At 35.7% G+C, this 18,405-nt stretch overlaps 1 protein-coding gene across 5 annotated transcripts in view; it reads right to left on the bottom strand.

Moving 5' to 3' along the window:
- Positions 1-6,556: 6,556 nt before the first annotated feature.
- AGL (amylo-alpha-1, 6-glucosidase, 4-alpha-glucanotransferase) overlaps positions 6,557-18,405 on the bottom strand; it is a 36,856-nt gene continuing 25,007 nt past the window's right edge. For all 5 annotated transcript variants that reach the window (XM_035537211.2, XM_035537212.2, XM_035537214.2 and 2 more), the window contains exons 25-34: positions 17,867-17,969; positions 16,351-16,576; positions 15,769-15,880; positions 15,262-15,397; positions 13,525-13,637; positions 12,562-12,773; positions 11,861-11,958; positions 11,212-11,299; positions 10,990-11,123; positions 6,557-10,068 (exon numbers count right to left, since the gene is read on the bottom strand). In XM_035537211.2, the coding sequence (XP_035393104.1) occupies positions 9,951-10,068; positions 10,990-11,123; positions 11,212-11,299; positions 11,861-11,958; positions 12,562-12,773; positions 13,525-13,637; positions 15,262-15,397; positions 15,769-15,880; positions 16,351-16,576; positions 17,867-17,969 (1,340 nt within the window). In that variant the 3' untranslated portion in view covers positions 6,557-9,950. The remainder of the gene's footprint in view (positions 10,069-10,989; positions 11,124-11,211; positions 11,300-11,860; positions 11,959-12,561; positions 12,774-13,524; positions 13,638-15,261; positions 15,398-15,768; positions 15,881-16,350; positions 16,577-17,866; positions 17,970-18,405) is intronic.

The following is an 18,405-nucleotide window of genomic DNA, read 5'->3' as shown; positions in this document are numbered from 1 at the left end:
GATGCCAAATTTATAACGTAATACAGCATTTAGTAAAGCATTAAAACTAAAATAACAATTACAGTGTTGTGTTTGACTTCTACTGCTTTCCTCCATGTTTGAAAACACGTATACATCAAACATAGTGAAAGAGTATATTTATTAGCAGTACATTGAGTATATAATCATAACAAATAAAATAGCGAATGCTGAGAATTAACTTTATGGGACAAAAGTTACAATTACAGTAATTATTATTATGAATCACTTTTGTACATGACATTAAGAGACATTCAAATGTGAAGTTCGAGCACATAAAACCTTAGGACTTGATGTGGCATTTATGTTTCCAGTGAGTTCAATGATTTGAGTGAAATTCACAGTAGTATTTTAGCTGTACTGAAGAAGGGTGAAGTACAAAGAAAATGAGTCCTCTTTAAAATACCACAATGAACTAGCTAAAAAGCTAGAAATAGGGCTGCCAAAAGAACACAGAACGTTGACCACATTCAAGTGGAAAATGTTTTTTCAGCTTTTACAGGAGCTCCTTTCCCCTGAGATTACAATGTAAAAGAAGTGTCTAGTTTTCAAAAGTGAAAAACAGGTGACAACTGAAGTAAGTTTGGATATGCATCTATGATTACAATTAGTTCCTCCAGCCAATCTTCTCTTCTCTCTTCTCTTCTGTGATCCAAAATTTCTGGTCAGACTACAGTTCCATTTTGGTATATCACCAGAACCCTATGACTGTGATGTCTGTGAGGACATACCGTGCAGTCAGGGAGACAAAAATATAATTCTCACCAGGCATTTGTGAGTATTTCCAAACCAAACTACATTTCCACCACTACCATCATCCCTATCTTCACAGATTTGGAATTACAGTCCACAGACCGCTGTATCCAAAGGGACTCTTCAATTCGTACATCTATTAAAATCATGGTAACAGAATGCAGAGTACCTTTGTTATATAGCCCTAGCCCAGTCACTAAGTCTATAAAACCTTAATGCTCTTTTGTTCTACATTTTACTGACTTTTTCTTGAGTATCATACATGTGTTACTTTACGCCAGGCTGAATGGTGTACTTTCTGTTGAACAAAACAATATTTGTATTTGCTTACAGTATAAGTAAAACTAGAAAAAAATAATTTCTACCCGTATTAAAAAATTAACCTAAATTTTAAAATCGTTGAAAAAGGTTCCTTTGTTCAGGTCTCCCATAAGATGTAACCAAAGCCCCCACCTTCTGCATTCACCTGCCTTTCAGAATTAATCTCTATAAAAAATAAGATAAAGGCGATTACTTCAAAGCACCATTAACAGAGGTAATTTAAGCAGCCTCAATTCAATAATTTCAGTGAGATTATATAGGACTCCAGAGTCAGAAATGGATACAGATAAAGAGTTAAATATTAAAAGATAATTTACTTGCCAAATCTTTCTGATGAAAACTTTTATAGCACGAAAACTATTACAAGCAGATTTCTTGTTAATCTAACAGAAACTCTGGTAAACTTTTTCTTTTATGAATGAATGTTATTTCATGAATGTGACAAGCTAAAATGTTACTATGCAGTTAAAAACGAATAACGCTTAAGATAAAATGCCCATTCCTATTTCCTCTCTTTCCTGTTTCCTCCCCTTGAAACACTCTGGAGCTAAGCAAACACCCTCCTTGACACTCTTTGCTGTCCTGATAGACGTCCTTCTCCCTTTCCCTCATATCCCGCCCTTAAACCATCAGCGCATCTGTGACCATCCAGACAGATTCACTGAGTGCCAAGCAGAAGGCTGCTCTTCAGTGAAGCAATCTGGAGTCCAAACTGAGGGACTGAGGCATGGGCTGAAACACTGAGCTTCCATCTTCCAAGAGACTTCAACAAACCCCTTTCACTTCCAAATAGCAATTCTGCATCTCTCCCTCTCAACAAATATTTAAGTGGTTAGTAATTTAAACTCTGGCACCAAAAATAGAACACACACACCCCTCAATTAAATAGGGCCTTTTATGTTAAATGAGAGCAGGGAGAAGGACAGGAAGGAAGATGAAGCAGAGCTCTGGAATCACGCTCCTAACAACCTTCAGGTTAGAGCAGTTGATTCATCACTGACACAAAATACATATCAAAATTTGAGAGAAAGGTTTAGTTACTAAAAAAAGCTCCTGAAAGCTCCCATCTCAGCTGCTAAACTAAAGTATTTATTTATTTATTTATTAATATTGTAACTTTTAAACTTCTCTAGTCAATCTTCCAGCACAAACAAAAAAACTTCCTAAAAACAAAAGGACAAATCCGCCAAACCTTTCAGAATTTTAATGGATTTTTTTCTGCAGAAGTCAGCTTTGAAACCAGGACAGAAATAAACAGATGGACACCTGTCTGCTCCTACTAACACTTACACATCATTACCAACTCTCTTACAGAGAATGTTTGCTCCTGTTTGATAAATCCACAGCACAAAATCTTCTGGGAATACAGCAGAATTTAAAGTCTGCCCTGCTAGGCTCCCCAAACGTCTGACCCTTTATTTCACAGGAGGTAAAAAAAAACCCTACGTACACCTAACTTAAAGAGCCTACCATGACTATATACCCAAGCACAGCACGGGCTCCTACCCTGGAGTAAACAATAGTGCATAGTCTTAATGCTTCTCTTTCCTATTTCAGCTGCTGTTTGTAAAGGTGTTTAAACCACCTAAAGCCAAAATCATGCAAAAGGAAATCTAAAATAACTCAAGAGGTGGAAGTTACATTACCCTGTATTTACTCTGATGCAGCTGATAAGAGCATCTGATGCTTAAATTTAACTGAATTTGACTGGAGGTCTTGGGAAGAGTGCTGGGGAACCAAACTGTAGCCAGTGCATTAACCTGGCCCTCAGAGGCCTGGGGAGAACAGTCCTAGAAATACACAAACAGCCATTACAAGGAAACAAGTACACTTTTTAAATAGCTTTCACTGTAGGTCTGATTATAGGCCTTACAAATTACAAAATTATCTAGAAAATGTGGTGTTCCCATCCATCTTCAGCAATTCATTTATTTTTTCCCACAATATGCTGACAATGGCTGGGACTTCTTGGTACATAATGACAACAGAAGACCTCTGTTTGTTTCCATAACTTTACTTTTATGGTGAAGTCAGTGGAAACATAAGGGGATTTGACTTATTTCTAAGTTTACTGCAAGTGAATCATTTTCAGTTACAGTTTCACCATTTTTGGCCCCACTGCTTGCAATTGATTGTCCTAGAAAAATACTGCATGCAAGCTGAATGCCTTTAAAAAATACATATAACAAAATACCTAAGTTAGAATAACCACAGCTATTGTGAAAGATTGCCCAGGTATACTTTCATTTTCTGTATTCAGTTTATTTATACATAAACAAAACAAAAGGAGACAGACATGAATGTAAGCAATTGCAGAATCATTAGGTGAACTGCAGTGGAAACAATGAAATGCATAATGTATACCTGGTTTCATATCCTAACATATCCCATTCTTTAGAAGGTAAACAGATTGCCAAAATTTATAATAAAAGGAAAACTGTTTCCAACCTTCTCAATACTGAAATCTGCTCATGAGCTTCAATTACCACTTTAAAACATCAAACTGTCACAGATATGGTCCTTTCACTTTCCCCCATGTGGAAATGTATTACTGAAACATTTTCTAAGGATCAAGAAAAAAAAAAAAAAGAGATCTTGACCTGTGGGAATAGGAACAGAGATTCCAGCCATCAAAATACCGAAAAGCACCTGTGGCTGTACCGAAATACAGAGACTTTCTCAGGAATATGTGGAGAACTGAATCACCCTAAGAGCAATAGAAAGTGGCAAACTGGCGCCACCCTCTGCTACCAAGACGGAATTACTCATTTTTCAGATACGATAAAAATGTAATTCTTACCCAACCTATCATACCCAATTTTCCATATTTATCTGCAGTCAGCCCACAGTCCCAGACTCTAGGTTATCATACTTCCAAGTATGATTCTTTCTAATATGTCCCCCATGATGTTTAAGTAAATCATCCATAAGCATCCACAAAAACCGAATATCAACTTCTTCAAAATTACACTCCAAACTCTTCTCAGGAAGAAATCCTCTCCTACAAAGTCTTGACAACAGTTAAGCTACTAATGCCCTCTGATCACTGCTCTTGCTAAGACAATGTTATCTCATTAGTTTGGTACACTGCAGGGTATCATAGAAGAAGCCATGAACCTCCCCCCATTTAGAACCAAGCTTTTATTGTGTGTTATTAGAGCAGATAGCCCTCTCCAGGTGTGGACTGTATGCTGGGCTCTTACAGACAATGCACATATGAATATGAAAAAAGATTCAAAAACAGCTCCTCGGTGTACCCTGCAAAAGAACAGATTATTCATTTTGTAGAAATCTATTCTGACTGTATTCCATGAAAATAAACATGCTATTTGGAAAGCCATAAGATGTTTTTATATAAATGTATCTTTTTCAAAGAAGCCTGTACATACAAATGGCCAAGGAGGTTTCAATAGAGCTAGAAGATACTATAAATTGTAGTAAGTAAACCTGTTTGGAAAACAGAGCTTCTGTCTCATGAAGAATTTCCAAAATTGTTTGACATCAGCACATCACATCACATTAGCTGAAACATTAGGCTTGTTTAGCCTCTCCACCAAAGCTTCCCCAAAATACACTCCTAAATCTCTACTTCTAGTCATGGCTCTGCTTACAATCTGTTATGAAATTCTGAACAACTGCTTCAGAAATCCAGGTTGAAAAGTACAAGGTTAAACCTTTAACTGAATACCATGAGTACAGCCTAGGCCTTGGCCTGGCTCCTTGCAGACAGACGATCTATAATAAAATCACATTACTGACTGAACAAATTTTTGCAATGCCATGTATCAGTCTTTCTTAATTTAACTATGGTTTGCCTACAAAAAGAACTACTACAATATTTACATTTCCTGTTTGAGAGAAAACAACTAAATGCAGACATTAAAATCTGGCTCTGACATCAACCCCTAACATACTAACAAGTTGAATTCCATCAACCACTAACAACTAACAAGTTGTTTCACGTGCTGGGTCTGGCTGGGAGAGCTAACTTTCTCCTTAGCAGTCCATGTGGTGCTGGGTTTTGGATTTGTGTCCCAAACGGTGTTGATAACACACCCCTGTTTGGCTGTCGCTACACAGTATCCGTGCAGCATGGAGGTCTTATCTTTCTTCCCTGTTCTGCCTGCCCAGTGAGTCAGCTCGGGGTGGGATAGAAGTTTGTAAGGGACAAAGACAGGATACCTGACCTGGACTGACCAAAGAGATATTCTATAGCACATAATGTTACATTCAGCGATAAAAAAAATGGGGCTGAAGGGCTCTGTTTTCCAAGGGGACCGGTGTGTGGGGACTGGCTGGTCTGCTTGCGGGAGGCTGCACCTTGCTCACAGCTGCACATGGCTGCTCACGCCCCGAAATCAACGTTCCCTTTTCCTAATTCAAATAGACGTTTCACCACTTGGGCAGCCACACTTTTATACAAAATTCAGAACTAAGAAGCTTCAGACTTATTTTAATAAGCACCTTCTGTGAGGTACAAAATAGAAAGGCAAGTCTTAACAGACTGTGAGCAACTCTGAGGGTCAAGCTCTCTCACTTACTGCTACATGAAAATGACAGGCATAGAAGCTTCAACGTTTGCACAACAAACCAAATATTCACAGGCAAACTCATTTTTCTTTTTACAGTTTACAAGTGGAATAAGAAAGCCAGAAAGCTGACGTGCAAGCACGGCAAGTTTCACCAGGTTTCCTGACTGACCGCCACTCGCTGAAAAGGAGCCGAACGTGACGGCTGCGAAGACCGGCGACCCCCGGGCCTCAGCTCCGCAGGGGGATGGGGACTGAGCGGACACACACAGGGCGCTGCCCCCGCTTCTGCCTCAGAAGAAGCGGCGTTGCCCGGTGGCGGCTCCTGCTCCCCTCACGACCGCGGACGGCTCCTGCCTGCGGGACGGCCCTCAGCCATCCCTGAGCCGGCCCTCGCCTTTCCCGCCGCCGGGCGCTAAGGTGACGGGGCCGGTGCGCCGCCTGCGCCCCAGCCGGCTGACACCTGGGTTAGCCGTCTCCCTATGGTGCCCACAAATCCACAAATACCTCGGCAGCTCGGGCGCATCCAAAGTTCCCCAGATAACGCTGTGCTATGTGTAGTCTGGAATCTCCCGGGGGAAACCTGTCCGGGTACCACTAGTACCCACTGCTCCTCAGCATCACCGCTTGAGGTATGATGGGGGCTCAGAAGGGGCAGCTCTGAGGGTACCTGCTCCTCCCTACTTTGGCAGATCATTTCAACCTTGCCTTAACGCTTTTTCAATTTGACACAAAAATATTGTACAATAGAATAACAGAAATGGTTTTCTTAAAGTGCTTGAATTTTGAATTAGAACCACTGATTACAACAATCCTAAGTTTATTAAGTACGTGTTGAAATAGGGTAATCTTAAGACACCAAAGATGTTCTGACGTTCTATCACAAAATTCCCTGTACTATGAGTGTTTTTTTTTTTTTTTTTTTTTTTTTTTTACACAAAGCAGTGCAGGAAAATGAAATCCGTTTACTAGCGATCAAAATTTTGTGCAGGAAGCTAACTAATAACTGGGCAGCACTTAGCTGTAAATCACTCTACATTAGAACTGTTCTCTTGGGGAAGTTGCAGTACTGTGACTTAAATTTATCTAATTTCATAGCAGGAGGGACACCTGGAGCTCATCTAGTCCACGCCCCGCTCAAAACTAGCTGAAACAGCTGACAACTGTAAGGAGCTGGGTGCAGAGCTCAAGGTGTGTCCCTACCCCCCTTTTTTTTTCTTTTTTTTTAAAGTTTGTTTGATTATTTTTAGTGATACTCTTTACTAATCTTTGACCTGAGGAGCTCATGATCTGCTCTCTCATGTAAGTAAAACTGGAGAAAAAAAAAAAAAAAAGCAACCATCAGCCTCTTTACTGTTCAGCTTTTTTCCAAACAGCCATATGAAAAGATTAATTTGGCTGAAATAGGGAATTTTATTTTGTGCAATTCAGAAATGAAGAACTACATTTTCTAAACTCAGTTGTTTCTGTGCTAGACATGTAAAATTCAATTATGCTGCAATCTTTCCATTTTACATTACAACATGCAGTGCAAGAATGATACATTATTTTACTCGAATGCCCAAGTTAATCATTTCTGAATAAATCAAGTACTATCAACTGCACAAGAGTACTGGTAACAGTTAACATTTTTCAATTGGGAAGAAAAAAAAAAATCTCAGTACCCCAGATCAAAAAAACATCAACTGGAACATAGTGGAGCCACAGTTGCTACCAAGTTCTTTAATTTAATTCCAAAACAAATTTTATTTATAGTTTTGCCTTACTGGACACTTGAGTGTATAATATAAATGGTACTAATGAATAAAAATACAATTCGAGATCATTCAACATTTCAAAAAGTACAGTTGGCTATTTTTAAGAGATTATCACTTCAGTATAGAGTTTATCTAGATTAACACCAGCTCATATAATCTTAGATTTAACATTGCTTTCTTCCCTCTTCATTTTTAAACTGTCCAGTTTGATGAAATGTTGAGTAGGTTTGTTAAAAAATAAAAAAAAAGCTTAGTCATAGCCTAACGTCTTATTTTTCTTGCTACATAAACCAATACTACACATATTTTTTCCTATATAAAACATTTATCTGTCACTAAAGTTATACTTAACTAATCAGTGCAAAAGCAACATCTTAAACAAGCATAAACTCCATCATATGTATTTGTGTACAGAGGTGATTTTATCTTTTAAAATATTATTATTAAATTAGAAAAATAAACTAGCAGTGACAATCACACTGTCAGCAGTGCAGTTTGCAAAACAGTGAAAAGTTACCTGTAATAATGTAGGAATAATTTGATGAATAATTTCTGCCATCTTCCCCCTATACAAAGAGTGTTATTGCCTATGTCTATAATTTGACATCTTTTGGAAATCTTTTTCTGTCACAACTCTTAAGATCCACTTCCAATTTCAAAGTATTTTCACCAAATAAGAACAATGTGTTCTGCTATATTGTTCCTGCTTTCCATAGGAGCTATAACATATGCTGAAATAATAAACAAGAAATAATTATCTAGGAAAACAGTAAATGCTAGTGACACAGTAGGACATAAACCTCAATATCATTATCAAGAAATTTGGAAATTCACTATTTTTTTTTTTTTTAATGTGCAAGAGGCATATAAATATTTTTCATAATCTGTTGCTGACATTTCAGTAAAATTTTTGATCAAATGACACCTCTTATACATTATGTCGAGAAAGTAAATCTCCTAAACCACATATTGCAGCAGTTCAAAACATGAGGTACAATATACTCCATCCTTAATCAGAACTTTTAAGTACTGAACACTTTAGCAAGGGAGTTGATCTACATAAGATTATTAACCTTTCAAATAAATAGTGCAAGTATAGCAACTTCTTACAATTTATCTGTCTTCTATTAACTTGCCCTCAAATACATCTGTAATTATCTCCCTGAAAAAGGCAGCATACTTGCACTACACTTCAGACTTTAAGAAAAGGGTAAGAAAACTTTAAAATACTGGTACAAAAAAATATTGACCTACGTGTTACTAGTGTGTTATAATTTCATCATGCATATATTTCATTTTCAGTATGTTGTGTGAAATTAAGAAATGCACCGTTGGTTTTGCTTTTCCCCCTTGTGATGCAGGAAGCTGTCAGCATCACCTTCTACCTAATTATTCTACCTATTTTACTACTAAGATGGAAAACCCACATGAATAGAGTGCTGGGAATTACAACTGCACTTCTGGCAAACACCTTCAGTTTGGGAACACTAAACAGAGGTCAGTAAGGGCATACAGGTATCTACATATTAAAGAACATACGTGTTTTGCATTTTGTTCACTGGATGCTGTTCCCAAAGAACTACACAGAGGTAGCCTGCTTATTCCTACTGGTGTAATTTCAAAAGTCTTCAAAACCCCATTTTCACCAGTGGTAGGTTAATTTCTTTTCCTACTGATATTGTTTCCATTTGCTTCGACAAAGCCAGGATTTTACCAAGAATAAAGGCCTGAAGTGACCATGTATTTTCTATAACTGAAGATACAGGGGCTCCCTTAACATATAGGCAGTCCATTTTATGCACATGCACGTTTCTTATGAATTTCTCATAGTGAAAAAGTCACATTTAAATGAATAAATAAGTTTGCTGCAAGACTTACAGTATTTAAATAAATTTATAAATGGATTAGCACAGGATATTGTATCATCATTGCTCAAGAATTAACTCTAAAGAGTAGTTAAATGTGTTTGAAAATATTATATGTAACTTCAAAGGTTTACACGTTTTGTAAACTTATTTCTGTGTTTACTGAATGGAGTGTTCAATTGAACACATACAGCTCCCCCTCCCAATACAGTTCAAGACAAAGAACTCTGCTTTTATTAGCGTATGTTGCTGTATGTTAGTCTACTACTCTTTAAGCATGCATTTGCAAATAACCATTTATTCTTAGAGACAAAAGAAAAAAACCAAAAAACAAACAAAAAAAATGAGAGCTGTTCTTCATATGTTTAGCTCAGTAAAGAACGTATGATTTTGACTTGAGATGTCTAAATTTCAAAGCTACCTAAAATAAATTTGCGCGTATTCTTAAAAATGCTCCTTACTAAAAGTTTCTATATTACATGTGCACTGCAGTTTTATTTTATTTTCTCGGCCTGGTTTTCAAAAGAAAAACAAGCCCCATACAGTTACTCAGCATAGGATCTGCCCTCTTTCAGCATTTTTGAAAGTCAGGATGCAGTTAAAGTGATTGTGCAGAGCAGGACATTTCTGTTGCAGTGTAAGCCAAGTGTTCATTTATGCCCAATAATGAGAAGACCCAGAAGTTTCATCACATCAATCAAAAGCTTTCACAAATCATAAAGGATTTCAAGGATAACACCAATTGACCAGGCCTGAGTTTCACAGCTGAAAGGGCAATATTGTCCATTTTCATTGGTCAGTTCTGGAAGCCCTTTCCAGGATGATCTGATAAAGGAAAAACAAAGAGCATTCTTGTTAGATTATACATTGAAATTAAAAGAATATTTCATTATAAAACTTTGAGGAGATTATCTCAGTATGAAACTAAAAACCATGACTAAAGGCCTGTTTTCCTATAGTCACAATATGTTATTTAATAACTAAGATTGGATTCAATTATTTTTATCTGCAACTGGAAATTGTACTTTTTTTGGGGATGTCTCTCCTTCAAAGTAGATTCTCTGGTACTAATAATACCTGAACTTACAGTACCGGAATAATGCTCCTGTTTCCCATTCAGGCAGTTTTGCAACTTGAAAAAAGTAAGTGAACTTTGAGATAACTGGATGCTATTTGAGGGCCATAAAGTGAGTTCCTTTGTCTAAGAATACCAACATTATTAAAATTCGGAAACAGTCAGACTAATTTTTTCACTTATAACATGTAGAAACCTTAACAATATATTGCATAAACTTATCTGCCACATTTTTATTCTGTCACTACTAGCTCTGTAATTATTTTGTTTTGCAGGCTGTTTTATAAATACTTTGATTGTTTTTTAAAAAACAAAGACACCCAATATTTTTTGCTGAAATTCGTTTTTTGTACAAAATTAGATTCCTAGTTTTTACACAAAATTTATTTTCCCCAGTCTTTACATAGGTAATTAGAAATTTTAAAAATCTATAAACAGCACGAGATCTCAGCTGTCCTTGAAACCTGACTCGAGATCTGCAATAGAATCTGCACTGAACTTTGTATGTAGAAAACAGATGTTATTTATATTATAGACTTGAGACATTATAGATGTGATTTATACCATAGACTTCTATATCATATGATAATATTGTATACTTTTATATGCAATTGGATAGTGGATACCACTAGTTACTGTATATTTTGAACCTATGTTAGCTGCTGTATTACCTTTCAAGGTGAACGTAGTGGCGAGAAAGCACATTCTTTATCATAACTACAGTTTTTGCATAGATCTGTGGACCAATTAGCTTTGAGAAGTACAATTTGGCACGAAGAAAATATCCAATTGGCCACAGCCATTCCTAAGAAAAGGATGATAAGAGAGGATTATAGCTGTCATTTTGAAAAATTGTCAGCACTTATTCTGAAATGGAATAAACTGGCTCTTACAGGTCCTTGGTGATAATTAAAACCTCTGGCTACATTATAGTTGTCATTGTCAAGAGCATTATCATATACTCCACAGTACACCATATCACTGCAAGAAAAAAAAAAGAGGAATTATGTAAACAAAGCATTAACTAAAATAAGGCATAAATTAGAATACAGAAATGAACAAAAAATTTGTCATAGCATTTACATTTGATGGTGGTTAGTCAGGGAAGTCTCCATCAGGTTCTGCTTTTACATGACAATGGAATTCCAAATACTGTTTAAACTAGTGGGAAAACAGTTAAAATCTTGGAATGACTTATATTCATAATTTTGCCCTTATGTTTTTATTCAAACTGCAATGCATACACTGTATGCTTATGCTGTATCATATACAAGTAAACATTATAATGCAACTTTGATCTCTTATGATAGCGTATTTGACTTGCCTGCTATGTGGCATCCAAAACCACCTGCCGCTTGTCTACATAAATAAAAGCAACTGCATGGACTTTTAGAACAGTAAAATACTTGTTCCTGAAGCATTTATTGCAGCCTGATTTTACAGGTATACGTGAGGATTTTAACAAACGAAACATTACACCCACCCATTAAATAATCCATACTGGCATGTTTTAACACTTATTCTTATCTCTACTATACTTACTCTGGGTCTAAAGTTTTCATGCCTAACGGACCAAGTAGTTTTTCCTCTGCTATCTGCAGAGCTTTCCAAGCTTTCTCAGGTGTGAACAACTCAGGCGCCTAGTAAAATAATAACAATTTACTCAGTAAACTCTGCACATGTACACACACAGGACTATGTATATGAATGTAGAAGACCACAAAAGCCCTAGCTATCATATTACTGAATTAAAATACAGCTACTCTTACGGAACCTACAAGTCAGAGTAAGCAAGATGACAAAAGCTATTTCACTGCTTTGGGCTTTATTTATTTTAAATACACTTGGAAAAGACTATTACTGAAGTTCTTTACAAGGAAAGTAAACAACCCCATGCTTTTCAGCTAATTTGAGGGGACTCCCCCCTCCTCATCCTAACCTAAAAAACAAACAAAAACCCACAAACACTTTGAAGACAGTGAACACTACAAATTTATCCCAGTGATAAATTTGGACAGCCATTTCATATAGCTAAGTTCTGTAAAGGATATACTTTTAGTGGATATTTTAAGACAGATCAATATTAAAAGCAAGGAAAAGAAAGCAAGCTTTGAAACTTTATCCTAAGCAATATATATTCCTGATATAACGCCATGCAGACAGACCTTATAAGGCAAGTTAAATTCAATAATAAATAAAATAGTTTTAAGTAAAAATTCTTCCCCCTCATATACCTCACTTACCACAACCATTGCTATTGTAAAATTTGGTCTGAGTTGGTAATCACACCACGGACTTGAAGCTCCATAGCTGTCTTTATAAATTCCACGTTTGTGAACAAGATTTGGATGTTTTTCATTTGGATCTGCTGGGTTCTCAGAGACAAAGAACAGCCTTTCAAAGTATGCTTGAATTTTTCTGTCCCATTCGTCATATGTGATAGTTTCCTCCTTTCCTGAAAGATATTACACGTGGATTTTATTTTCTGAAAACCGCCACAGTGGTAACAACAGAAGTGTGCTTATGCCTAGTTCTTTTTATTACAGTGTTACTTATGATATTCCTACCACAAAGGTCATTGAAGCATTGCAAAAAGGGTATTATTTAGAAGTTGAATTAGTTGAATCATACTGCAGATCAACTCCAACACCTGCACTACTTTTTACAAGACAAATTTTCTCATTTGCTTCCATTAGCTAAGAGTAAACAGTATGAGATACTATGATCTAGGGTAACTAATTAATTGAATAAGTCTAAAATTTTTAATCAATGTTTTTCAGCATGTTAACATGCCATCTCTTGCATCTAAAGATACTTAGGTAAGTTGCCAATATTTACAACACAGGATAAAAACAGATGTATCTTGTGTCATGTAATGAATGTTGTGTTTCATTGTGATAAATGGATATCAGTGATATAATTATTATGTGAGAAATTGGATTTAGGCTCCAAAGTTCCTTTGAAATCCACACCCTATTATACAAAATAAAATATTTGACAGGTTGACCAGAGAATTTTGATTGTAATAAACTTTTGTAGTAACTAAAGATTTTACCTAAACTAGATTATTTCCCAAGTTTTTCCATTTTTCCTCCTAAACCTTCTTGAATAGCTTTGATATTCATCCCTGATGTTACACTGCCACCAGCTCATTTCAGTTATATTTATATTCCAATCATAACATTATGAGATATGTGTGTCTTTACCATGTCTTTTTATGGTGACTCCATGGAATGGAAACTCATTTTTCCTAGATAAATCCAGCAGCCAGCGAACAGTCGACTTGCACAAGCCAACAATTTCCACAGCAGAGCCATCTCTAAAATAATAATGGTAAATAAGTCCAAAAATTACATTAAGAAGGTCATTAAGGATACAGATTGTTTTCAGTTACTTATTGAACTTTAAGGACAGATTATTCAGATACCTAAGTTTTCCTATTTTGTGTTGCAGCCCACATCATACCTGATTTTCTTTTTAAGTTAATATTTTGCCTCAAAACTGTGTACCATGGCTATCAAGTATTGCCACATACATTCTCATTGTCTTCTCCAGACATTTTCCAGTATACAAGAATATTATTTCCAACATACATGTTTTTTAAATTACTTTTTCCTAACTGTTATTAAGAAGGCCAAGAATCTGAAAACTTAAACTGACTTTTGTTAGTAAATAGTCACCAGTCATTCATAGTAACATCATTCAATTTCATAACTCTACTATTAGCTTTGAATACAAATTTAGTAAAGAAAGTAGAAAGTGAAAAACAAAACAAACAAACAAAACACAATTCAGGAAGACAAACAAGATGTCCAATACTATCATCCAAATGGAAAAAAAATATCATTTAAATGCAATACCACTTATTACAGCCACAGTCTGTACATTATCTAAATGCTGAAAATTGGTCTGTGAAAATTAGCAAAGTAGATCCTTGCATAGAAGACATGAATTAATCAAATGAAACAGGACAAATCCTAGGTGATACTGGAAGGTTGAAAAGAAATTAGCTTGCCAAAAGCTTCTGTGATTCTGTGATTTATTAGTAAACAAAGGCATGCATTAGAGATATATTGATAGTTGCTAAGATTGCCATAAGAGCTTATGCTTTTTCTACAATACTGTCACTGCACAAAACTGTTTCCTTGAGGAAACCTGACATATCTCCTTTATGAAATAAGACAATTATATTTTACTGTTTGTAATCCAAGACGAAAATTTACAATCGCACAAGAAAAACTCAAGCAAACAACAACCAACCAAAAACTGGGAGACTCCTGCACAGAACACTTAGCCTGTCATTGTATCTCATTTTCTGGCCTGCTTTAAATCAGACTGGCTAGGTTTGTAATTTGTTGCGGAAGCATACCACACTGCCACAGTATTTCTCCTCATCTTATATAGAACTTTGCCTTCAGCAACAAGCATGAAAATCAAATGGTTTATTTCACTAAAGAATACCCTAGTGCTGTAGGTTTGCAAGAAAAGAGCTAATTTTTAAAAATGTTTAATTTTTACTTTAAGCTTAGATGTTGCAAATATTTTTGAATTCTAAATAAGAAATACTCATTGATAATGGTGTGATTTTAATATCTTTTACAATAAAAAGTTATTCATAATCAGTCTAAATAACATTTTTCCCAGTAATCTAGTATTGCAAGTATCCAATTTTTCCCATTATGTTTTACTACTTGAATTTAAAACTTTCGCTTCTGGCATGGAGCAAAGTCCATGAAGATGAGGTCTTCCCCTGCTAAAAATACACCTCTTTTCTTTAAATGAGCACAAATTAAAAACACAATTAGTACTTTAGCAGTCAAATAGAAGTTAGAAACATATAGAACACTGAGAGCACCTCTCAGATGTGTTAACAGAAGGCATAATTCTGGAGAAGAATTTCAGCTGAAAAAAAATCAGCCCCCCACAAAGGTTAGATTTTGTACCTCGGAGTAGCAGGAATTCCTCTGTTGCGAGCTCTGTCACTCTCCCCCATTTTATCCATCCAGGTGCCACAATTGAAACGGTTCCCTCCGAAGACAAAGCCAGTTTCATGGTCAACACCCGCTGTTACATTAAAACCTGCCAAGCAAGAATATAATGTATGAAGTCTGTATGTTAACCAACACAAAACCCCAAACATGTGCTGAGCCCAAACATCCTAAATAAATGAAAAGTCTCCACACAAGAGATCTGAGGTGGGTTTCTGAAGGCAGCTATATTTTTTGAGTGAACTTTCAAAGACAAATTGCACCACAACATAAAAATAGTTGCTGAAAGTACATAAGCACTCTTAAAACATTAAATCTATCTTAAGTAATATAGTTTTAATAGCATTAAACACTGTTTAAACACTGAACATTAAACACTGAAAAATAAACTTAATAAATTGAGGAAAAGAATGTAATCTTCATCTTTTGAATTGCATAGCAAGTGTGTTATATTTTTGTTACCTTCATCTCTCATGTTTTGATCAATCTGTGGACCGGCATTCCTTTCTCGGAAATTTATGCCTTCCATATGTCGTTGCATTGCTTCCTGTATTACTTCATAAAGTGGCTGATCCTAGATTGATTGCATGTTTGGGTGATACGAGAAAGGCAAAATAAAAAAGTACTAGAAAGGCTCTATCTATTATGCCAATAATAGTAATTCTTAGCCTCTAGTTTATTAGAATTCAAAAGAAAAGCATCTAGCATTTTCAATAGCGTCTTTATCAATGGGATACATTTTATAATTTTTTTAGCATTATACAATTATTAATATAAACATTTTTTCAAGACTGAAAGCAAAGAAAAATTTAGAAGTAAAATTGATGGATTTTTTCTTTCTTCACCTCCAGTTCCACCCCACACTTTTCTAATCAAGTAATGCAGATGTAGTAAGAAGTGCCTAAAATATGTAGTTCTTGCACTGTAATCATCTTTCACCATAGAAAAACAAATAGTGCCTGGTTCCTGTAGACAGAAAAATTGCATCCTTTCATTAAAAACTATAGCTGTGTTCAAGACTTGTAAATCAGAAGTCATCTTTACCACGCTGCCTGCAGGTTGAGGAGAAGAGTCATCTCTTGGGTACATCCTAGAAACAGGACATCTGAGAATGTCTAATCCATTTGGAACAATTTTACAGTAGTCCTGGATACACTGAAGCCACCACCATACAGCATCACGACAGTTGTATCTGGCATGTGTCCCCTGGCCGAGCAGGTTGGGAATGAGACCATGTCTTAAAGTCCCACCAAATGCTAAAATTATGTTTCTAGAACAGAAATAAAACACTGTCTTGATTAAGTTAGTTTCAGGCAATTATCTAGCCAAATATTAATTACAAAATGTATAGGTTCATCTAAATAGCAAAGTAAGTCAAAGAGAAAAATAGGATCTTAAATACAGATTTGTAGCTTCCAACAGCAAGATTTTGGCATGACTTCACTTAAATTCTTCACTAGCACAAAAACTTCTTTTACAATAAAAATTTATCTATTATTCTACAAATTCCTCAACATGAATAAATTTACATACATTTGTTTCTATGAAACATACAACATTGCCAATACGGTAAAGGCAATTTCATTTTTCATACGTTGTGATATTGACCCTAAACCCAAATCCCACTGAGGTCAGAGGAAAGGTTTTTACTGATGTTTACTGTTTATGATTATCCTTGTATCCTTTCTGATGGGGGTGGACAGGGAGGGAGGGCAGGAGCAGATGATGATTTTCTGTTAAAATACAGAGAGGTGCCAGCAACTGAGATGTTGAGAATTTTCATTTGAGAACCTTTGCACATACCTTGCAGAAAACATGGACTCCAACTTGTTTTAAAAGGGAATATAAACATACTAGTAGACCGCAGATATTACTGTATGAGTAAGGTAGCAGTTAGCTGGCCAAATATACAACAGCATAAACAAATGCTAATTTAAACAAACTAACTTTTATGTTCGTGTCTTGTGGAAAGCTACACCCAAATTGAAAGATTAACGGGAATACCAGCTCAGTAAGTCTGGCTTAAATCTGACTCATTTATCAGGCTAAACATTAGCATATCGTATACAGATATCAGATTGTAACAATCCACAGTTAGCTGATTTCTAGTATTAATAGAGTAATATTAGCAGTCACCAAAAAATCATGATAGACCTTCGTACCTTTCTGATCAAAATAGAAATCCCTTTGCTACTTCAAGTTCTTAAATAAATAATTTTCAAATTATTGCTCAGTAACAATGACACAAGTACACTTAAAATAATCACTTTGTTTAAGGACAAGCAGTAGTGTTACATGGGCTAAAACTCCCTTATCTATACAGAACTGGAATATCCTATCAATGTTAAGAAAACAAAAGCGATATAAGGAGTATTTTTCATTCCATGTAAAAAGAACTCACAAATCCATCTAGGACCATTAAAGTTTTATATTGTACATCAACTATTTCTAACAGGTTGCATGTTCTTCCAGATTTTAAGAGCAAGAGCATGCCTTTTTCCTAACTATCTGAAAAACTACTTCAAGCAATAGTAAGAACTAAGAATCAGTCAACTCTTACCTTGCTTCTAAATAACGCCCTGTAACTAACATTAGACCTCTCAGTGCAATAAAGGTATCCCTTCCCCAAGAGCGAAAAATCCCTGAAGAAAAGTGAGGTAAACCTAAAAAGAAATGTCATTGAGGAATTCATTTATTGATATGGCAGAAATCTCCAAGCACAAATGTATGTACAAACTAAACAGAGGTAAAAATATATTCACATGCATAATTATCTTTTTTTTTCCTGAAATAAAAACTTATTTTGGAACAATTAACCTCAAGAATTTCTAAATCATGCAACAGACTATGTGTGTCAGTAAGAGTCATGTTTTTCCCTTTTAATTTTTTTTTTGATTAAGGCACTTTGTAATGTAGTCATGTCACCCTTTAATAATAACAAAAAAAAACCGCACAACTCCTACCGCTCTCCCTCCCTCCTCCCCCCCCCCCCAAAAAAAAAAAAAACAACACAGAAAGAAAAGGAACAAAGAAAAAGCCAGAAGTATGACAATATACATAATGCTTTGTTTGCAAGAGTTTATGTATGAAAGCCATGCT

This window comes from Cygnus atratus, chromosome 8 (genome assembly GCF_013377495.2).
Source record: "Cygnus atratus isolate AKBS03 ecotype Queensland, Australia chromosome 8, CAtr_DNAZoo_HiC_assembly, whole genome shotgun sequence".
Lineage (NCBI taxonomy): Eukaryota > Metazoa > Chordata > Aves > Anseriformes > Anatidae > Cygnus > Cygnus atratus.
Note: the sequence above shows the minus strand (reverse complement) of the source record. Positions and strands in the feature narration are given on the sequence as shown.